At 37.2% G+C, this 15,175-nt stretch overlaps 1 protein-coding gene across 3 annotated transcripts in view; it reads right to left on the bottom strand.

The window, feature by feature from the left end:
• The window catches only part of SMC5 (structural maintenance of chromosomes 5), a 98,152-nt gene that overhangs the window by 12,870 nt on the left and 70,107 nt on the right, over positions 1 to 15,175 (bottom strand). For all 3 annotated transcript variants that reach the window (XM_040250799.1, XM_040250884.1, XM_040250966.1), the window contains exons 12-17: positions 10,083 to 10,177; positions 9,361 to 9,493; positions 6,705 to 6,878; positions 5,283 to 5,452; positions 2,810 to 2,933; positions 2,405 to 2,527 (exon numbers count right to left, since the gene is read on the bottom strand). In XM_040250799.1, the coding sequence (XP_040106733.1) occupies positions 2,405 to 2,527; positions 2,810 to 2,933; positions 5,283 to 5,452; positions 6,705 to 6,878; positions 9,361 to 9,493; positions 10,083 to 10,177 (819 nt within the window). The remainder of the gene's footprint in view (positions 1 to 2,404; positions 2,528 to 2,809; positions 2,934 to 5,282; positions 5,453 to 6,704; positions 6,879 to 9,360; positions 9,494 to 10,082; positions 10,178 to 15,175) is intronic.

The following is a 15,175-nucleotide window of genomic DNA, read 5'->3' as shown; positions in this document are numbered from 1 at the left end:
CTATAGACTTACTCTTCTCTGTATCTCTCACTCGTGATTCTTGACTATTTAAAATGCATAGTTGGTGACTATGATCAGTTAGTAACAAGCACTTACCAAAACACAGTGCAAGAAAGAAAAGAGCCCTACAAAAGGGTTGGTAAGACAATTATAACTAAAAAGCATTTAATAACTTTCAGATTAACATATAAAAAAAGAGAAACAATGATATAAAATATTGCCAAGGAAACAGAAAATAAAGTCAAGAAGATCAGTAATGGAAAAACCTGTCAGGGAGTTTGTGTATATGTCCAGGTGAGAAAACCTAGTGTGACAAGTAGCTAATGAGATTATTTCCCTGGATAGTATAATTAAGAACCTTTCTACTCTCCAGAGTAATCAGCTCAACTCAAAAATATTACTGCTTCTGCTGCTACTAACAATATGGGTAGGAGACTCCCCTGTCAGGTTAGGGAAGGCAGCAGGTGTAGAAGTCTTTATTCTGATTATGTATGTATGCTAAACATCCTGCCATTTTTATTTGAAAGATTATTTATGCACAAGTATCTTATATCCTTGTGGCCTGAGTATCTTTGACATACTCAGTTCAGTTCTACTATAAACAGTATTGAAATTCTCCCTCATTTCCCTCTCCCAAAGCATCTAACCTGAGGTAGTATCCTTTTATTTCCTAATAGTACCTACAGGACAGTCAGCAAATACACTGTTTTACTTACTTGTCTCCCTTCTTCTGTGTTTAAGTGTTGTGCCTTTAGCTACCGTGTCAGCCTTCTGACCACATAACACATGCTTGCTGTCTCCTTAGCCTGCCCAGTAGTTCTAGTTTTCCTCAGTAAGCAACTTTGTTCTGCAAGGCAGTTTCATGTGAGGTGCTAATTCATAGGACCTGAATCACCCCAGCACCACCTGAACTTTCTGGAATCTGAAAGTCACCTCCCAGTTTCAGCTGCTCTGAAATTGGTCTGCTGAGCTTTCTACACCAAATGGGGCCTCTCTTGTTAAAAGATGAGAACCTGCTGGTGACTTAATTTTTGGATTCTTTGAGCTTTCCCTCGGTTTCTTACCACATACTTTCTAATACCATACCAGTCTTGCTGCTGCTGCTGATTATCTTACCTACCTATATTCTGGGGTTCATGGGTGTTGTAAAACACAGAACTTGACTGATGTTTGTCCCTGGTTCTTGGGAGGAAGACTCTAAAATCCTAAGAATTTTCTGAGTGATAAGAGTATCTGAGTTTATGCTAAGGAGTGACTCAGGATGGCAGAAGTCAATGCCAGAAAGACAAATCATGTGACTAAAGGGTTGGGGCCCTGAGTCTTATTACTCCCACCCAGTCTCTTAAACCGCAGAGAGAAGGGCTAAAGGCCGAGTTTAACCATATGGCCAATGATCCAGTCAGTCATGCCTAGATAATGCAACCCGGTAAAAATTCTAAACACCGATGTGGTAGGAGAGCAACAAATTATTTCACCAGAAAAGGGCATAGAAACTGTGTGCAGGACCCTCCCCGCCCGATAAGCCTTTTGACCAGTAGGGATTTGTATTGTTTATAAAATGAAACTGTAATTGTTGAGAACAGCCTTTTCTTCAGTTCCGTGAGCCACTCCAATTAATTAATGAACTTGGGGGAGCCATGAGAACCCTTGAATCAGTCACCAGTTGGTCAGAAGTGCAGATAGCATCTGAAGGGCAGTTTCATTAAGGACTAAGCCCTTAACCTAGCCTCATGCTAATCCTGGGCGATGAGTGTGAGAATATTCTGCAGTACACCTACAGGGACAACTTTAAGCTGAGTCTGTTGTATATATTGTCTGTGGGCTTGCTGTTACATCATCATAGTATCCCAGTTGCTCTTCTATTTTGGGGAAAGGATTTGAAAGACTCAAAAACTATGTCACTCTTACGACCTCATTTTGTTGTTTTTTCTTCTTTGGAATTTATGTTAACTTAGTACATCACCCCCTGTCCTCCCCCATTTCAATATTTATCATTAACAGAAGATTAAATCACCGGGATCACACACTAAGGCCATTCTTAGTGTTGACTAGAACTCATCTGTAGTTTAGGAAGTAATATTTGAAGCCCTTTGTGTACATTTTTTATTATTACCACCCTCCCCCAATTAAATAACAAAAAGAGTACCTGATTTAGTCATTTGAAAACCAAAATCTTACCATGTCTGCTTTCTTAGCTGATACAAATTATAGTTAGTACTATTGCCAAGAAGCAACTAGTAGCTTTTATTGCAGTTTGTGTCCCCTAATCAGCAAAGTACATGAAATCTATAAATGAAACAGCATACCCAAAACTGCACACTTCAAGGCATGATATATACATACACGTGTATATATAGTTTTCAAACTGAAGTCCCAAAATAAAAAATAAAAGCAATAATTTTACCTCTGTGATACGTAGCTGTGATGAGGTTGCTATATAATCTGATTCCAATTTGTTCTTCTCAGAGATCACTGTAGTATTTTGAAGAATTAAATCTACTTTTTGTATATGTAAAGCAGTACAATTCTAGGAATAAAAACCTCTATATGAGTTTTATTTTACAACAATATAGTTTCTTAACATTTTTCTAATGTGATTGATACTTCTTTCCAATCTTAAATAGTTCAGCCCTTTGAGTCATTCTAATAAACCAATTTAGCTTAATGAGTACTTTTAATCAATTTACTGATCTATAAAGAGAAATGTCAAACAGAGAAAGCTGAAATTACCTATAAAAATCTCTTGCTACGATTTTACTATCGACTTGCAACAACAAAAAAATGACTAAAATGAAAACGTCTTATTTACCTTTATCAGGTTTGTTAATTCAGTAACAAGTTTTGCTTTTTGAACATTTATTTCTTTGATTTTGGTACTTGCTTTTCGTTCTTCCTCTTCAAGATTGCAAGTATCCTGTTCCATCAGCTTTAAGCTGTATGAAAAGCATAATGATGTAGAAATCAGAGAAAACACAAGGATTGAGCCCAAATTCTCAGGTTTCTTGCTGCTTTATGGTCTATGTAGCAATACTATTCACATGTTAACTGATAGCTTCCTGATTAAATAATCATTTTATGCAACCACTCAGGATCGAAAACTATTTTTTGAGATGTATCAAGTGCCATAGGATCTAGAGTCAGAAACTTGGGTTTAAAATTCCTCTTTGCCACCAAAGAGCAGTATAACTGAACAAGCTATTCTTCTAAGCTTTGATTTCCTCATCTATACACTATAAATAATAATGGTACTTCTGCAGGGCTTTGGTGAAGACTAAAAGAAGGCAAATTATGCAACACACTTAGTATAGTGTCTGGTCCATAAGTGATAAGCACTGTTTATAAAAACAGTCCCTTCCCTTAAGGAGCTTAACTGTGGCAATCTAATAGGTAAAATAATAATGATGAAAAGACAATACAACATTTCTAAAAGTTAATACTTTGCTTTTTAATATGGAGACACTAAGGCTGTAGAAGTTTACTTACGTTACCTAACATTACATATACTAAGTTGTAAGATGTGTTTGACATCAAGGGCCAAGTTCTTTCCACTACAGGGAAAAATCAAAGATGGAAGCAATAAAAACAAGAATAAACAAGTTCAGTGGACGTTGTAGAGAGTGGACTGAATGGTGAGTGAAGAGTGTGTCGGGACAGAGAGGGAGGAAATTAGAATGTGTGGAGTGCAAGATTCTGAAAAACGTGAAGGACAATCTAAAGGAAAGCAGTATTTAAATTTCATACAGTAAAGGTAGGGAGCCACCACAGATATCTTGAAGGGGGCAGGAACATGAAAAGATGATAAACTTGATGACAGTATTCTGTATGCCCTGAATGGAGGAGATGAGTCATGGAGAGACCACCAACCATGTCACCACTGCAGTGTTCCAGAGTAACTGTAGATATGAGTCAGCCAGGATGACAATGGATATGAAAGGATATTTCACTACAAAATTCAACATTACCACGAAAAAGTTTAGTTTCAGACAATGAGTTCAATACAGCAGTCCAACAGTAAAAGGTTGACTTGTGGATGACTGAAGATAAAAGTGAAGGGTTTATATAGAAAAGAATTCTAGGCAGTTAAGACTCAGCAGATATATCTTCTTTTAAGCAACCAAGGTACATACGCTACTGACTTTTAAAAGTTAACAGGCAATTTGCTTTATAAAAAAAAAAAAAAATTTTTTTAAAAGCATTTAAAATATTCAACTTATGTGTTTAGAAACACTATTAAATCAAGGTAAATTTATACTGTACTCAAGGCAATGAGCTGTCATTTATTATGTCTTTAATACCTATACCTTTATTCTATAGCAAAGAAGTATAAAAGAACAATCACCAAAAAAGGTCTGCACTGTGTCCTGAAATGGGCATGGAAAAACTCTGAAACTGGAAATCACTTTCCTCTCCCCTAGACTGAACACCCTAACAGCTTTTATCTGATCTTATATATCAGATATATAAGTTTCTACAAAACATCTAAATTCAAAATAAAACTTACAGTCAGTTCCGAGAACAATTGCCTGGGATCTCACAGTAAGCTAGCATAATGTAACAAAATCATTCATGGGTAAAAGATGTACTTATGGTAATGTAAGAGTATATTCCTTCACTAATGATTTCAGATTCCATGTTGCAGTTAAACGTTAACAAACCACACTTTGGCAAGTTTTGATGTGACATTAAAGAATACATATGCTGACAAGTCTATTAAAGCAGGCTTCCCTTTTCCAGTTACATATATATGTGGGGCAAGATTTTCTTCATATACTTCAACCAAAACTTCTCACAACCAAGTGAATGCAGAAGCACTTAACGAAAAAACAACTAACTTCATCTAAAGAGATTTACAAATATAAAAATAATGTCCCTCTTCTTGCTAAATGTATTTTGTTTGGAAAATTGTTTCTCATAAATATTTTTTGTTAACATATAATGAACTTATCATTTTAATGTACTATTTAATTTCTAATTTGGTAAATAGCAATAGATATAATCCATATAAACAAAACTTCCTCAAGGTCCTCAATAGTTTTTAAGAACAGAATGGGTTCCAGGGATGAAAACAGCTGATCAAGGAACAGAAAAATTCACAATACTTAAGACTCCCCCTGCTTTGTCCTGTGTTTTGGGTAGAAGGGTTTGAGTTTGAGAGAGAAACTCTACACAGCATGCTGGTGGGAACTGTGTTGTCATGACAAGGTACATATAACTAATAATATCCTTATAGTACATTTGTATCGCCCTCCCAACCCCCCAGCCCAGAATGGGCTGAAAGTTACCTTCCTAGTTTGGAACTAATTTTTTGTTCCAGTTGTCTTTTCTTGGTTTTCCTTTCAAGAAGCTCCTTCTTCTTTTGTCTAAGTTCATTATCTTTGTGTTCCAGATGCTTGTTTGTCTCACGTAAGGCAATCAATCCTGATTCTACTGCTTGCAATTTTCTGTTAATTTCCTATGGAATATGCAACATTGTTAATAGATTTAAAAGACTAGTTAAAGTATTATAAACTGAGTTAAATTCTTTTTAAATACTCAAGTCAAAATAACCAATCTTTAACTTCAATAGAAGATGTAACACCATAATTCTCTGACATGAATCATACCAATGTTTTCTTAAGTCAATCTCCCAAGACAACAAAAAAACTACAAATGGACTTAATCAAACTTACAAGTTTTACACAGTAAAGGAAACCATAAACAGACAACCTATGGACTGGGAAAAAATATTTGCAAAGGATATGACGGACAAGGACTTAATTTCCAAAGTATACAAAACAGCTCAGTAACATAAATACAAACAATCCAAACACTAAATGAGCAGAAGACTTAAATAGATATTTCTCCAAAGAAGAGAAACAAATGGCCAATAGGCACATGAAAAGATGCTCCACATTGCTAGTAATATTAAGAGAAATGCAAATCGAAACCACAACAGAGTACCACCTCATACCACTCAGAATGGCCAACATTTTAAAAAGTAAACAAATAATAAATGCGGAGAGGGTGTACAGAAAGGGGAACCCTCCTACACTGTTGGTGAGAATGTGAATTGGTTCAGCCATCATGGAAAATAGTATGGTGGTTCCTCAAAAAACTAAAAATAGTTACCATATGGTCCAGCAATCCCACTCCTGGGCATATATCCAGACAAAACTATAATTTGAAAAGATACATGTACCCCAATGTTCACAGCAGCACTATTTACAACAGCCAAGACATGGATACACTCTAAATGTCCATCAACAGATGAATGGATAAAGAACGGTACATTCAGTGTACCTTTGGTATATTCAATGAATGGTATATTCAATGAAATAATACTTAGCCATAAAAGAATGAAGTAATGCTATCTACAACAATATACTAGGTTAAGTAAGTCAGCAAAAACAAATACCATATCACTTATATGTACAATCTAAAATGTGACACAAATTTCTTAATAAAACAGACTTGGATGCAGAGAACAGATTTGTAGTTGCCAAGGGAAAGGGTGAGGTGGGGTCAAATGGATTAGGGTTTGGGATTAACAGATGCAAACTATTATATACAGAATAGATATATAACAAGGTCATACTGTATAGCACAGGGAATATTCAATATCCTGGATCAAACCACAATGAAAAAGAATATAACTGACTCAGTTTGCTGTATACCAGAAACTAACACAACACTGTAGATCAACTGTAAAATAAAAAATGACCAACCTTCAGCTGTTCTTCTAAGTGTCGTCTTTGCTCTAGATCCACGGTGACTGTGAGAAACTGAGCTACTTTTAGGGATGTGTTACTTGAAATGACTTTGTTTGAATAAATAGAAGTTTTCACCACATACTTTTCTTCTGCTGTATAAAGTTGTTTTAATCGGGTTTCCTGTATTACCTATAATGTAAAATAAACACTTAGTAGACATTTAAGAATTATCGGATGGGGCTTCCCCAGTGGCTCAGCTGTAAAGAATCCACTTGCACTGTGGGAGACCTGGGTTTGATCCCTGGGTTGGGAAGATCTCCCGGAGAAGGGCATGGCAACCCACTCCAGTATTCTTGCCTGGAGAATCCCCATGAGAAGCCTAGTGAGTTACAGTACATGGAGTCGCAAAGAGTCAGACATGACTGAGGGACTAAGCACAAGAATAATTATAACATTTAAAAAAAAGGACTAAAGAAATAAAAATACAGATCAAGTGAAATACAGATCAAAATATATTAGATTTATTTTCATTCTTTAAATGTAACACAACATCTCTAAAAAGGTGACTGATAAATTTCAGGTTATTATTTTGGAAAACAACACTAAGGAAGAGAACTGGGAGAAAACCGAAACAACTACCAAAGTTGGCTATACTTCTACTTCACTATACAACCTCTCCCAAGTAGGTGTACTTTTGGGGAGTCAGCTGCCCAGAAGAATGAAGTCTGTTATCTCAACTAATACATTTACTCTCCCTTCCCCTTAGTTATATTGTTCAAAGATACATAATCTTATATTTAATTCCTATATATTTGGGGAATACTTAATGCACATACTTTTCAAGGATTTCAAAAACTTCTTTTTGCATTTTTGGGGAGAGTTGTTCTCTCAAGAATTTATTAAGGAGTTTCATAAACTAAGCACATTCTAAACACCACAACATTGTTGGATCTGTTTCTGCATAACGAATAGGCTGCTGTAATGTATTTTTTTCCAGTCTCTAAAGGTTTATTACCAGTATTCTTGTGGCTTGTTTCTCTGCAGAAGTTTACAGTCTAAGTGATGAGATATGACATATTTGAGTATACTTAGCTTAACAGGGTATAAACTGGCATCCACAAATGCTCAGTAATTTGAAATGAAAGGAGAGCCCACATGACGTTAGCCTACCCACCACGTGTCATGAAAATAATCATTTACAGAGTCTAAAATGTCAGAATTTGATAATAAAGCAAAACTTACACTAAAGAATGTTATTTTTTCCTAAGGGAGAAAATATGACCATTGTTGTCAGGAGGCAGACATGAAATGTTTAGATAGTAAACTTCCTCAGTGCACGTTTGTATTTTCTGAAAGATGGCCAAGACAATGTTAAGGGCTTTACTAGGTGTCTGACTTTGCTTTTCTATATACCATGTTCTTTTTTCTAGTAGAGACAGTAGAGTTAAAGCTCTCTAGGTGACCTAAACAGAATGTTAAAAAGTAAAGCACATAAAAATATTTCAACTTGAAGAACTGTTCAAAAAGTGAAAGGATTTTCCAAGTGCAGTACTATCCCTTTTTGCACCAGAATAAAGCTATGAAAGCCCTTAGCAAATTTTCTAGTCTTTCTGCAATAGTAAAAAGAATGCCTACTATCCTAACCTTAAGAGGCAGCACCCTACCTAGCCCTGAAGCTATGACAGAAACTGGAAGGTCTGTGCATATTGTCTTCCTTTTTTAAACTCCATCAATGAGTATTAAAGAGAGGTACACACACATGGAGAGTTCTATTTTTTTGGTTTCCCCAAATGATCACCATAGTATGATATGCAACTTAATAATTTGCTTGTCTTCACAAAATGGGTTAGTAATGAGGCCCCATTTCTATCTTCTGTTAATGAGGTATACAAAAGCACCAGACTACAAATGAATATCCTAGGGATACTTGTGACTGGCTGTTAAAAACTTAAAACACATTCTCTAATAAATTCAGTATTATAAATAGCAGTTAGGTCTGTAAATGCACACCAACAGTATTAACACGGTAACTTAGTATTATAGAAAAATCTGTTCTAGAAAGACTTCTTCGCTGTTTCTGCCTATGATGAAAGCACTGAAGGTGGTTTGGAGTCTTGGAGACTATTGTAAGGAAAAGAAAACTCGAAGCAGCATCAGCAGAACACAGGAACCTATGAGTTTATGTGGCTCTGTCAGATAAGAAAAGGAGATCCTCCTAAGAGTGGTCATTCACTTATGAGATAACCTTAAATGGAACTTTAAGGGGAGGGCTTACCAGAACAGTTCTATATCCTAGCCTACCATCCTAAAGTATAATCTGTCTGAAAAATAATCTAGAATACAAGAATTTAAATGAATAAACCATAATGTTTGAACAAATGTTTGTCAAGCAAAGCAGAATTCAGTAAGAGAGTCAGGTGTCTCTTTTCAGGCTTTAATTTAGTTACCCTACAGGTATTAAGTATTTATTTAGGTAACTCCACATCCTACTGTCATGAAGTATTAGTCAACATTCATTGTCCTATGTAATAGAAATGTAAAATATCAAGGTAATTCCTGTTTAGTTAAAAACAATGACACGTTTCTTTAAATTTCTCACAAGTTTTCCTTGCCTTTAAGAAGTTTTAACAAAACTACATTTTTGGTACTGATTGATTCAGTGTTTTCTTACCCGTTCAATTTTTTCTCTGGTTCTTTCAGTTCCTACAGGAACTTCATGAATGTGATAATGGCAGCAAAGGTAACTCATGACAGGGTCAGGGGCATCAAACAACTCTCGCAAATAAGAGAAAAATCCATATTGTCTGAAATGAAAAGCACCTTTTAGGATTTTCTTCTTAAAACAGCATTAAAAAAAAATCTCATAGTTGACAAGTGAATAAACAATAAATAAAATATAAGGAGGTTAGTCACTTAAGTGATTTTATTTCCTGATCAGAAAAGTTTAATATTTATAATTACAAACTATTAATCTCTTCTTTTGTGGTTTCTACCACTGCTTTTATACAGAGTTAAGACTTTATTTACTTGTAGTAGTTTTATAATTGTAGTATTTCCATTTGATCCTTCTGGAAATTACTTTTACATTATGAAGTGATTTATCCTTCTATTTCCCCAATAACTAACCAACTATTTTAGGAGCTCACTAAATAGTCCAATATTATTCCAATGATTTGAAAAATCACTATCATATACTAAGAAATGCCACAGTCTGTTCCTGGGCCTAGATTTTGCTTTTTTAGACTTAAGAAGAGATCCTAAAAGGGAATAATACAGCCTATAACAAATATATTTGTGTGACAAAGAGATAATTTAAATGTATTTAAGACATAAATGATGATTCAATATTCAAAAAAACAGCTTAGTTCTAATACTAGAATTTTCAAGACTTACTTCAGGTCATTCAAAGATCTTGAAGGCGCTTTGTCTGCATATGAATTCTTAGGAGCAATAACAGCATTTACTCTTAATTTTTTATTGTCATGAACCTTAATATAAGGAAAATAAAATACTACTTTAATTACCATATACTTTCAATGAAGATTTTTAAAATTATGATATTATTCTTACTGGCATTCTTGGGATGATCAAAAAATTGAACACTGACTAGATATTTAATGGTACTCATAAAAAAACTTTTTAGTGTGGTGATATTAATAGCTATGTGTTTTCACAGAAAGTACATTTCTTTTATTATTTTCACTGATAAAGTCTATCAAACAGATAAGGAAACAGTGACACCAAGACTCCTTTTCAGAACACAGAAGGACGGGACACTTCCCAAGTCATTTTATGATTCCAGTATAATTCTAACAAAAACATTACAATATCCCTCCTGAACACATATACAAAAATCCTTAACAAAGTATTAGTAAACAGAATCTAGCAATATATAAACACTATACATGACCCAGTCAAGTTTATCCCAGGAATATGAGACTGGTTGACTTTGAATGCTACATCAGTCTAACTTACTGCACTGTCAGAATAAAGTACAAAAGCCGTAAGATTATCTCAGAATTTTCAGCTAACTAGGAACAGAAGGAAAATTCCTCAATGTGATAAAGGGCATCTATGATAAGCATATAGCAGACATAGTACTTAATTGTGGATTATTAAGTGCTTCCCCGCTAGGCTTGGGAACAAGTAGAGATATCAAATCTTACCACTTTTTTTCAGCATTGTCCTAGAAGAGCTAGACAATGTAGTGAAGCACAATAAAGAGGTAAAAGATTGAAAAAGAACAAGTAAAAAGATCTGTCAACTATTCTTCTGTTTGTAATTATGTATGTGGAGAGATTTTAAAAATATTCTGTTGTTCATGGAACTACCTAATAGGTTTAAGAACCATTAATGATTCTAATTGCTCTTTCTGTATTTATTAGTTGGTAGTCTACTATATGAGGAAGTGCTTTTTCTTCTTCATTTATCTGGACTTCACTGGTAGTTCATATGGTAAAGAATCTGCCTGCAATTCAGAAGACCCAGGTTCGATCTCTGGGTCAGGAAGATCCCCTGGAGAAAGGAATGGCAACCCACTCCAGTATCCTTACCTGGAGAATTCCGTGGACAGACCATGGCATTGCAAAGAGTCAGACACGACTGAGCAACTGACACTATGTAAGTCATGACTGGTGGGGCTGTGTTCCCTCCCTGTATTGTGGCCTGAGGCCAAACTATGGTAGGGGTAATGGCAGTAATGGCAACCTCCTTCAAAAGGACTTATGCCAGCATGCCCTGCCTCCCAGAACTTTGCAGTCAGAGGCCCCAACCTGGTGGTAGGCCACCACTGACCCACGTCTCTGCCAGGCTCCCAAACACACATAGGTTAAGTCTGCCTCAGTCTCTTGTGGCGTCACCACTCCTTTTTCCTGGGTCCTGGTATGCACAAGATTTTGCTTGTCCTCCAAGTGTTTCTGTTTCCCAGTCCTATGGAAGTCTGTAATCAAATCCCACTGTCCTTCAAAGTCAAATTCCCTGGGGGTTCTCAGTCCCTTTGCTGGATCCCCAGGTTGGGAAGTCTGTTGTGGGGCCTAGAATTTTTGCAACAGTGACTCAGAACTTCTTTGGAATAGTTGTTCTCCAGTTTGGAGAAGAGGAGAGGAAGGAATGAAGAAGCTGAGCCAACGTGGAAACAATACCCGGTTGTGGATGTGTCTAGTGGTGAAAGCAAAGTCCACTGCTCTAAAGAACAGTATAACATAGAAACCTGCAATGTTAGATCCATGAATCAAGGTAAGTTGGAAGTGGTCAAACAGAAGATGGCAAGAATGAACATCAACATTTTAGAAATCTGAACTAAAATGGACAGGAACGGGCAAATTTAATTCAGATGACCATTATATCTACTACTGTGAGCAAGAATCCCTTAGAAAGAACGGAGTGGCCCTCACAGTCAAAAAAAGAGACTGAAATGCAGTAATTGGGTGCAATCTCAAAAATGACAAAATGACCTGTTTTTCTGCAAGGCAAACCATTGAATACCACAGTAATCCAAGTCTATGCCCCAACCACTAATGCCAAAGAAGCCTAAGCTGAAGATCTACAAGACCTTCTAGAACTAACACCAAAAAAAAAAAAAAAGATGTCCTTTTCATCACAGGGGACTGGAATGCAAAAGTAGGAAGTCAAGAGATACCTGGAGTCACAGCAAGTTTGGTCCTGGAGGACAAAATGAAGCAGGGCAAAAGCTAACAGTTTTACCAAGAGAACACACTGGTCATAGCAAACACCCTCTTCTAACAACACAAGAGAAGAACCTATACATGGACATCACCAGACGGTCAATATAGAAATCAGACTGTTTATATTCTTTGCGGCCAAAGATGGAGAAGCTCTATATCGTCAGCAAAAACAAAACAAGGAGCTAACTGTGGCTCACATCATGAACTCCTTATTGCAAAATTCAGACTTAAACTGAAGAACATAGGGAAACCACTAGACTACTCAGGTATTTCCTAAATCAAATTCCTTATGATTATAGAGTAGAAGTGACAAACAGATTGAAGGGATTAGATCTTCAGGCAGGCAGTCTCCTGCCTGAAGAACTATAGATGGAGGTTCGTCACACTGTACAGAGGTGGTGACCAAAACCATCCCCAAGAAAAAGAAATGCAAGAAGGCAAATGGCTGTCTGAGGAGGCCTTACAAACAGCTGAGTAAAGGAGAGAAGTGAAAGGCAAAGGAGAAAGGCAAAGATATAACCATCTGAATGCAGAGTTCCAAAGAATAGTAAAGAGAGATAAGAAAGGCTTTTAAGTGAACAATGCAAAGAAACAGAGGAAAACAATAGAATGGGAAAGATTAGAGATCTCTTCAAGAAAATCAGAGATACCAAGGGAACATTTCATGCAAAGATGGGCTCAATAAAGGACAGAAACAGTATAGACCTAACAGAAGCAGAAGATATTAAGAAGAGGTGGCAAGAACACGGGCTTCCCTTGTGGTTCAGCTGGTAAAGAATCTACTTGCAATGTGGGTAACCTGGGAAGATCCCTTGGAGAAGGGAACAGCTACCCACTCCAGTATTCTGGACTGGAGAATTCCATGGACTGTATAGTCCATGAGGTTGCAGAGTCAGACACACAGACAAGAGTACAAACAAAAACTGTACAAAAAAGATCTTCATGACCCAGATAACCACGATGGTGTGATTATTCACCTAGAGCTAGACATCCTGGAGTGCGAAGTCAAATGTGCTTTAGGAAGCATCATTACGAACAAAGCCAGTGGAGGTATGGAATGCCAGCTGCTGCTGCTGCTAAGTTGCTTCAGTCGTGTCCGACTCTGTGCGACCCCAGAGACGGCAGCCTACCAGGCTCCTCCGTCCCTGGGATTCTCCAGGCAAGAACACTGGAGTGGGTTGCCATTTCCTTCTCCAATGCATGAAAGTGAAAAGTGAAAGTGAAGTCGCTCAGTCATGCCTGACTCTTAGTGACTCCATGGACTGCAGCCTACCAGGGTCCTTCGTCCATGGGATTTTCCAGGCAAGAGTACTGGAGTGGGTTGCTATTGCCTTCTCGGGCAATTCCAGCTAAGCTATTTCAAATCCTAAAGGATGATGCTGTTAAAGTGCTGCACTCAATATGCCAGTAAATCTGGAAAACTCAACAGTGGCCACAGGACTAGAAAAGGTCAGTTTTCATTCCTATCCCCCAAAAAGACAATGTTCAAACTACTGCACAATTGCACTCATTTCACATGCTTGCAAGGTAATGCTCAAAATCCTTCAAGCTAGGCTTCATGTGAACCAAGAACTTCCAGATGTACAACAAGCTGGATTTAGAAAAAGAGAAACCAGAGATCAAACTGCCAACATCCACTGGATCATAGACAAAGCAAGAGAGTTCCAGAAAAATATCTACTGCTTCACCAACTATGCTGAAGCCTTTGACTGTGTGGATCACAACAAACTGGAAAATTTTTCAGGAGATGGGAATACCAGACCGCCTTGCCTGACCCCTGTGAAACCTGTATGCAGGTCAAGCAATAGTGAGAACCAGATATGGAACAACAGAATGGTTCAAAATTGGGAAAGGAGCACATCAAGGCTGTATACAGTCACCCCCACTTATCTAACTCCTATGCAGAGTACATGATGCAAAACGTCAGACTGTGTGAAACATAACCTGAAATCAAGATTGCTGGGAGAAATATCAATAAAGATATGAAGATGACACAACCTTAATGGCAGATAGCGAAGAGGAATTAAAGAGCCTCTTGATGAAGGTGAAAGAGGAGAATGAAAAAGCTGGCTTAAAATTCAACATTCAAAAAACTAAGATCATGGCATCCAGTACCATGGCAAATAGATGGGGAAACAACAAAAACAGAGACAGACTTTATTTTCTTGGGCTCCAAAATCACTGAAAATGGTGACTGCAGCCATGAAATTAAAAGACACTTGCTCCTTGGTAGAAAAGCTATGACAAAGCTAGACAGTATACTAAAAAGCAAAGACATTACTTTAATGACAAAGGTCCATATAGTCAAAGCTCTGGTTTTTCCAGTAGCCATGTACAGATGTGAGAGCTGGACAATAAAAAAGGCTGAATGCCCAACTGCCTTTGAACTGTGGTGTTGGAGAAGACTCTTGAGAGTCCCTTGGACTGCAAGATCAAACCAGACAATCCTAAAGGAAATCAGTCCTGAACATTCACTGGAAGGACTGATGCTGAAGCTGAAACTCCAATACTCTGGCCACCTGATAGAAGAGCTGACTCATTGGAAAAACCCTGATGCTGGGAAAGATTGAAAGCAGTAGGAGAAAGGGACCACAGAGGATGCCATGGCTGGATGGCATCACTGACTCAATGGACATGGGTTTAAGCAAACTCTGGGAAATAGTGAAGGACGTGGAAGCCTGGCCTATTGCAGTTCATGGGGTCACAAAGAGTCTGACACAACTGAGTGACTGAACAACAACACAGTTGAGCAACTGGTTTGTAAGTTACCAAAGGATGGGAAATGGTATTCTAGAAGACATA

This window comes from Oryx dammah, unplaced genomic scaffold (genome assembly GCF_014754425.2).
Source record: "Oryx dammah isolate SB20612 unplaced genomic scaffold, SCBI_Odam_1.1 HiC_scaffold_1, whole genome shotgun sequence".
In the NCBI taxonomy this organism is placed as follows: Eukaryota; Metazoa; Chordata; class Mammalia; order Artiodactyla; family Bovidae; genus Oryx; species Oryx dammah.
This window is presented reverse-complemented; position numbering and strand designations above follow the sequence as displayed.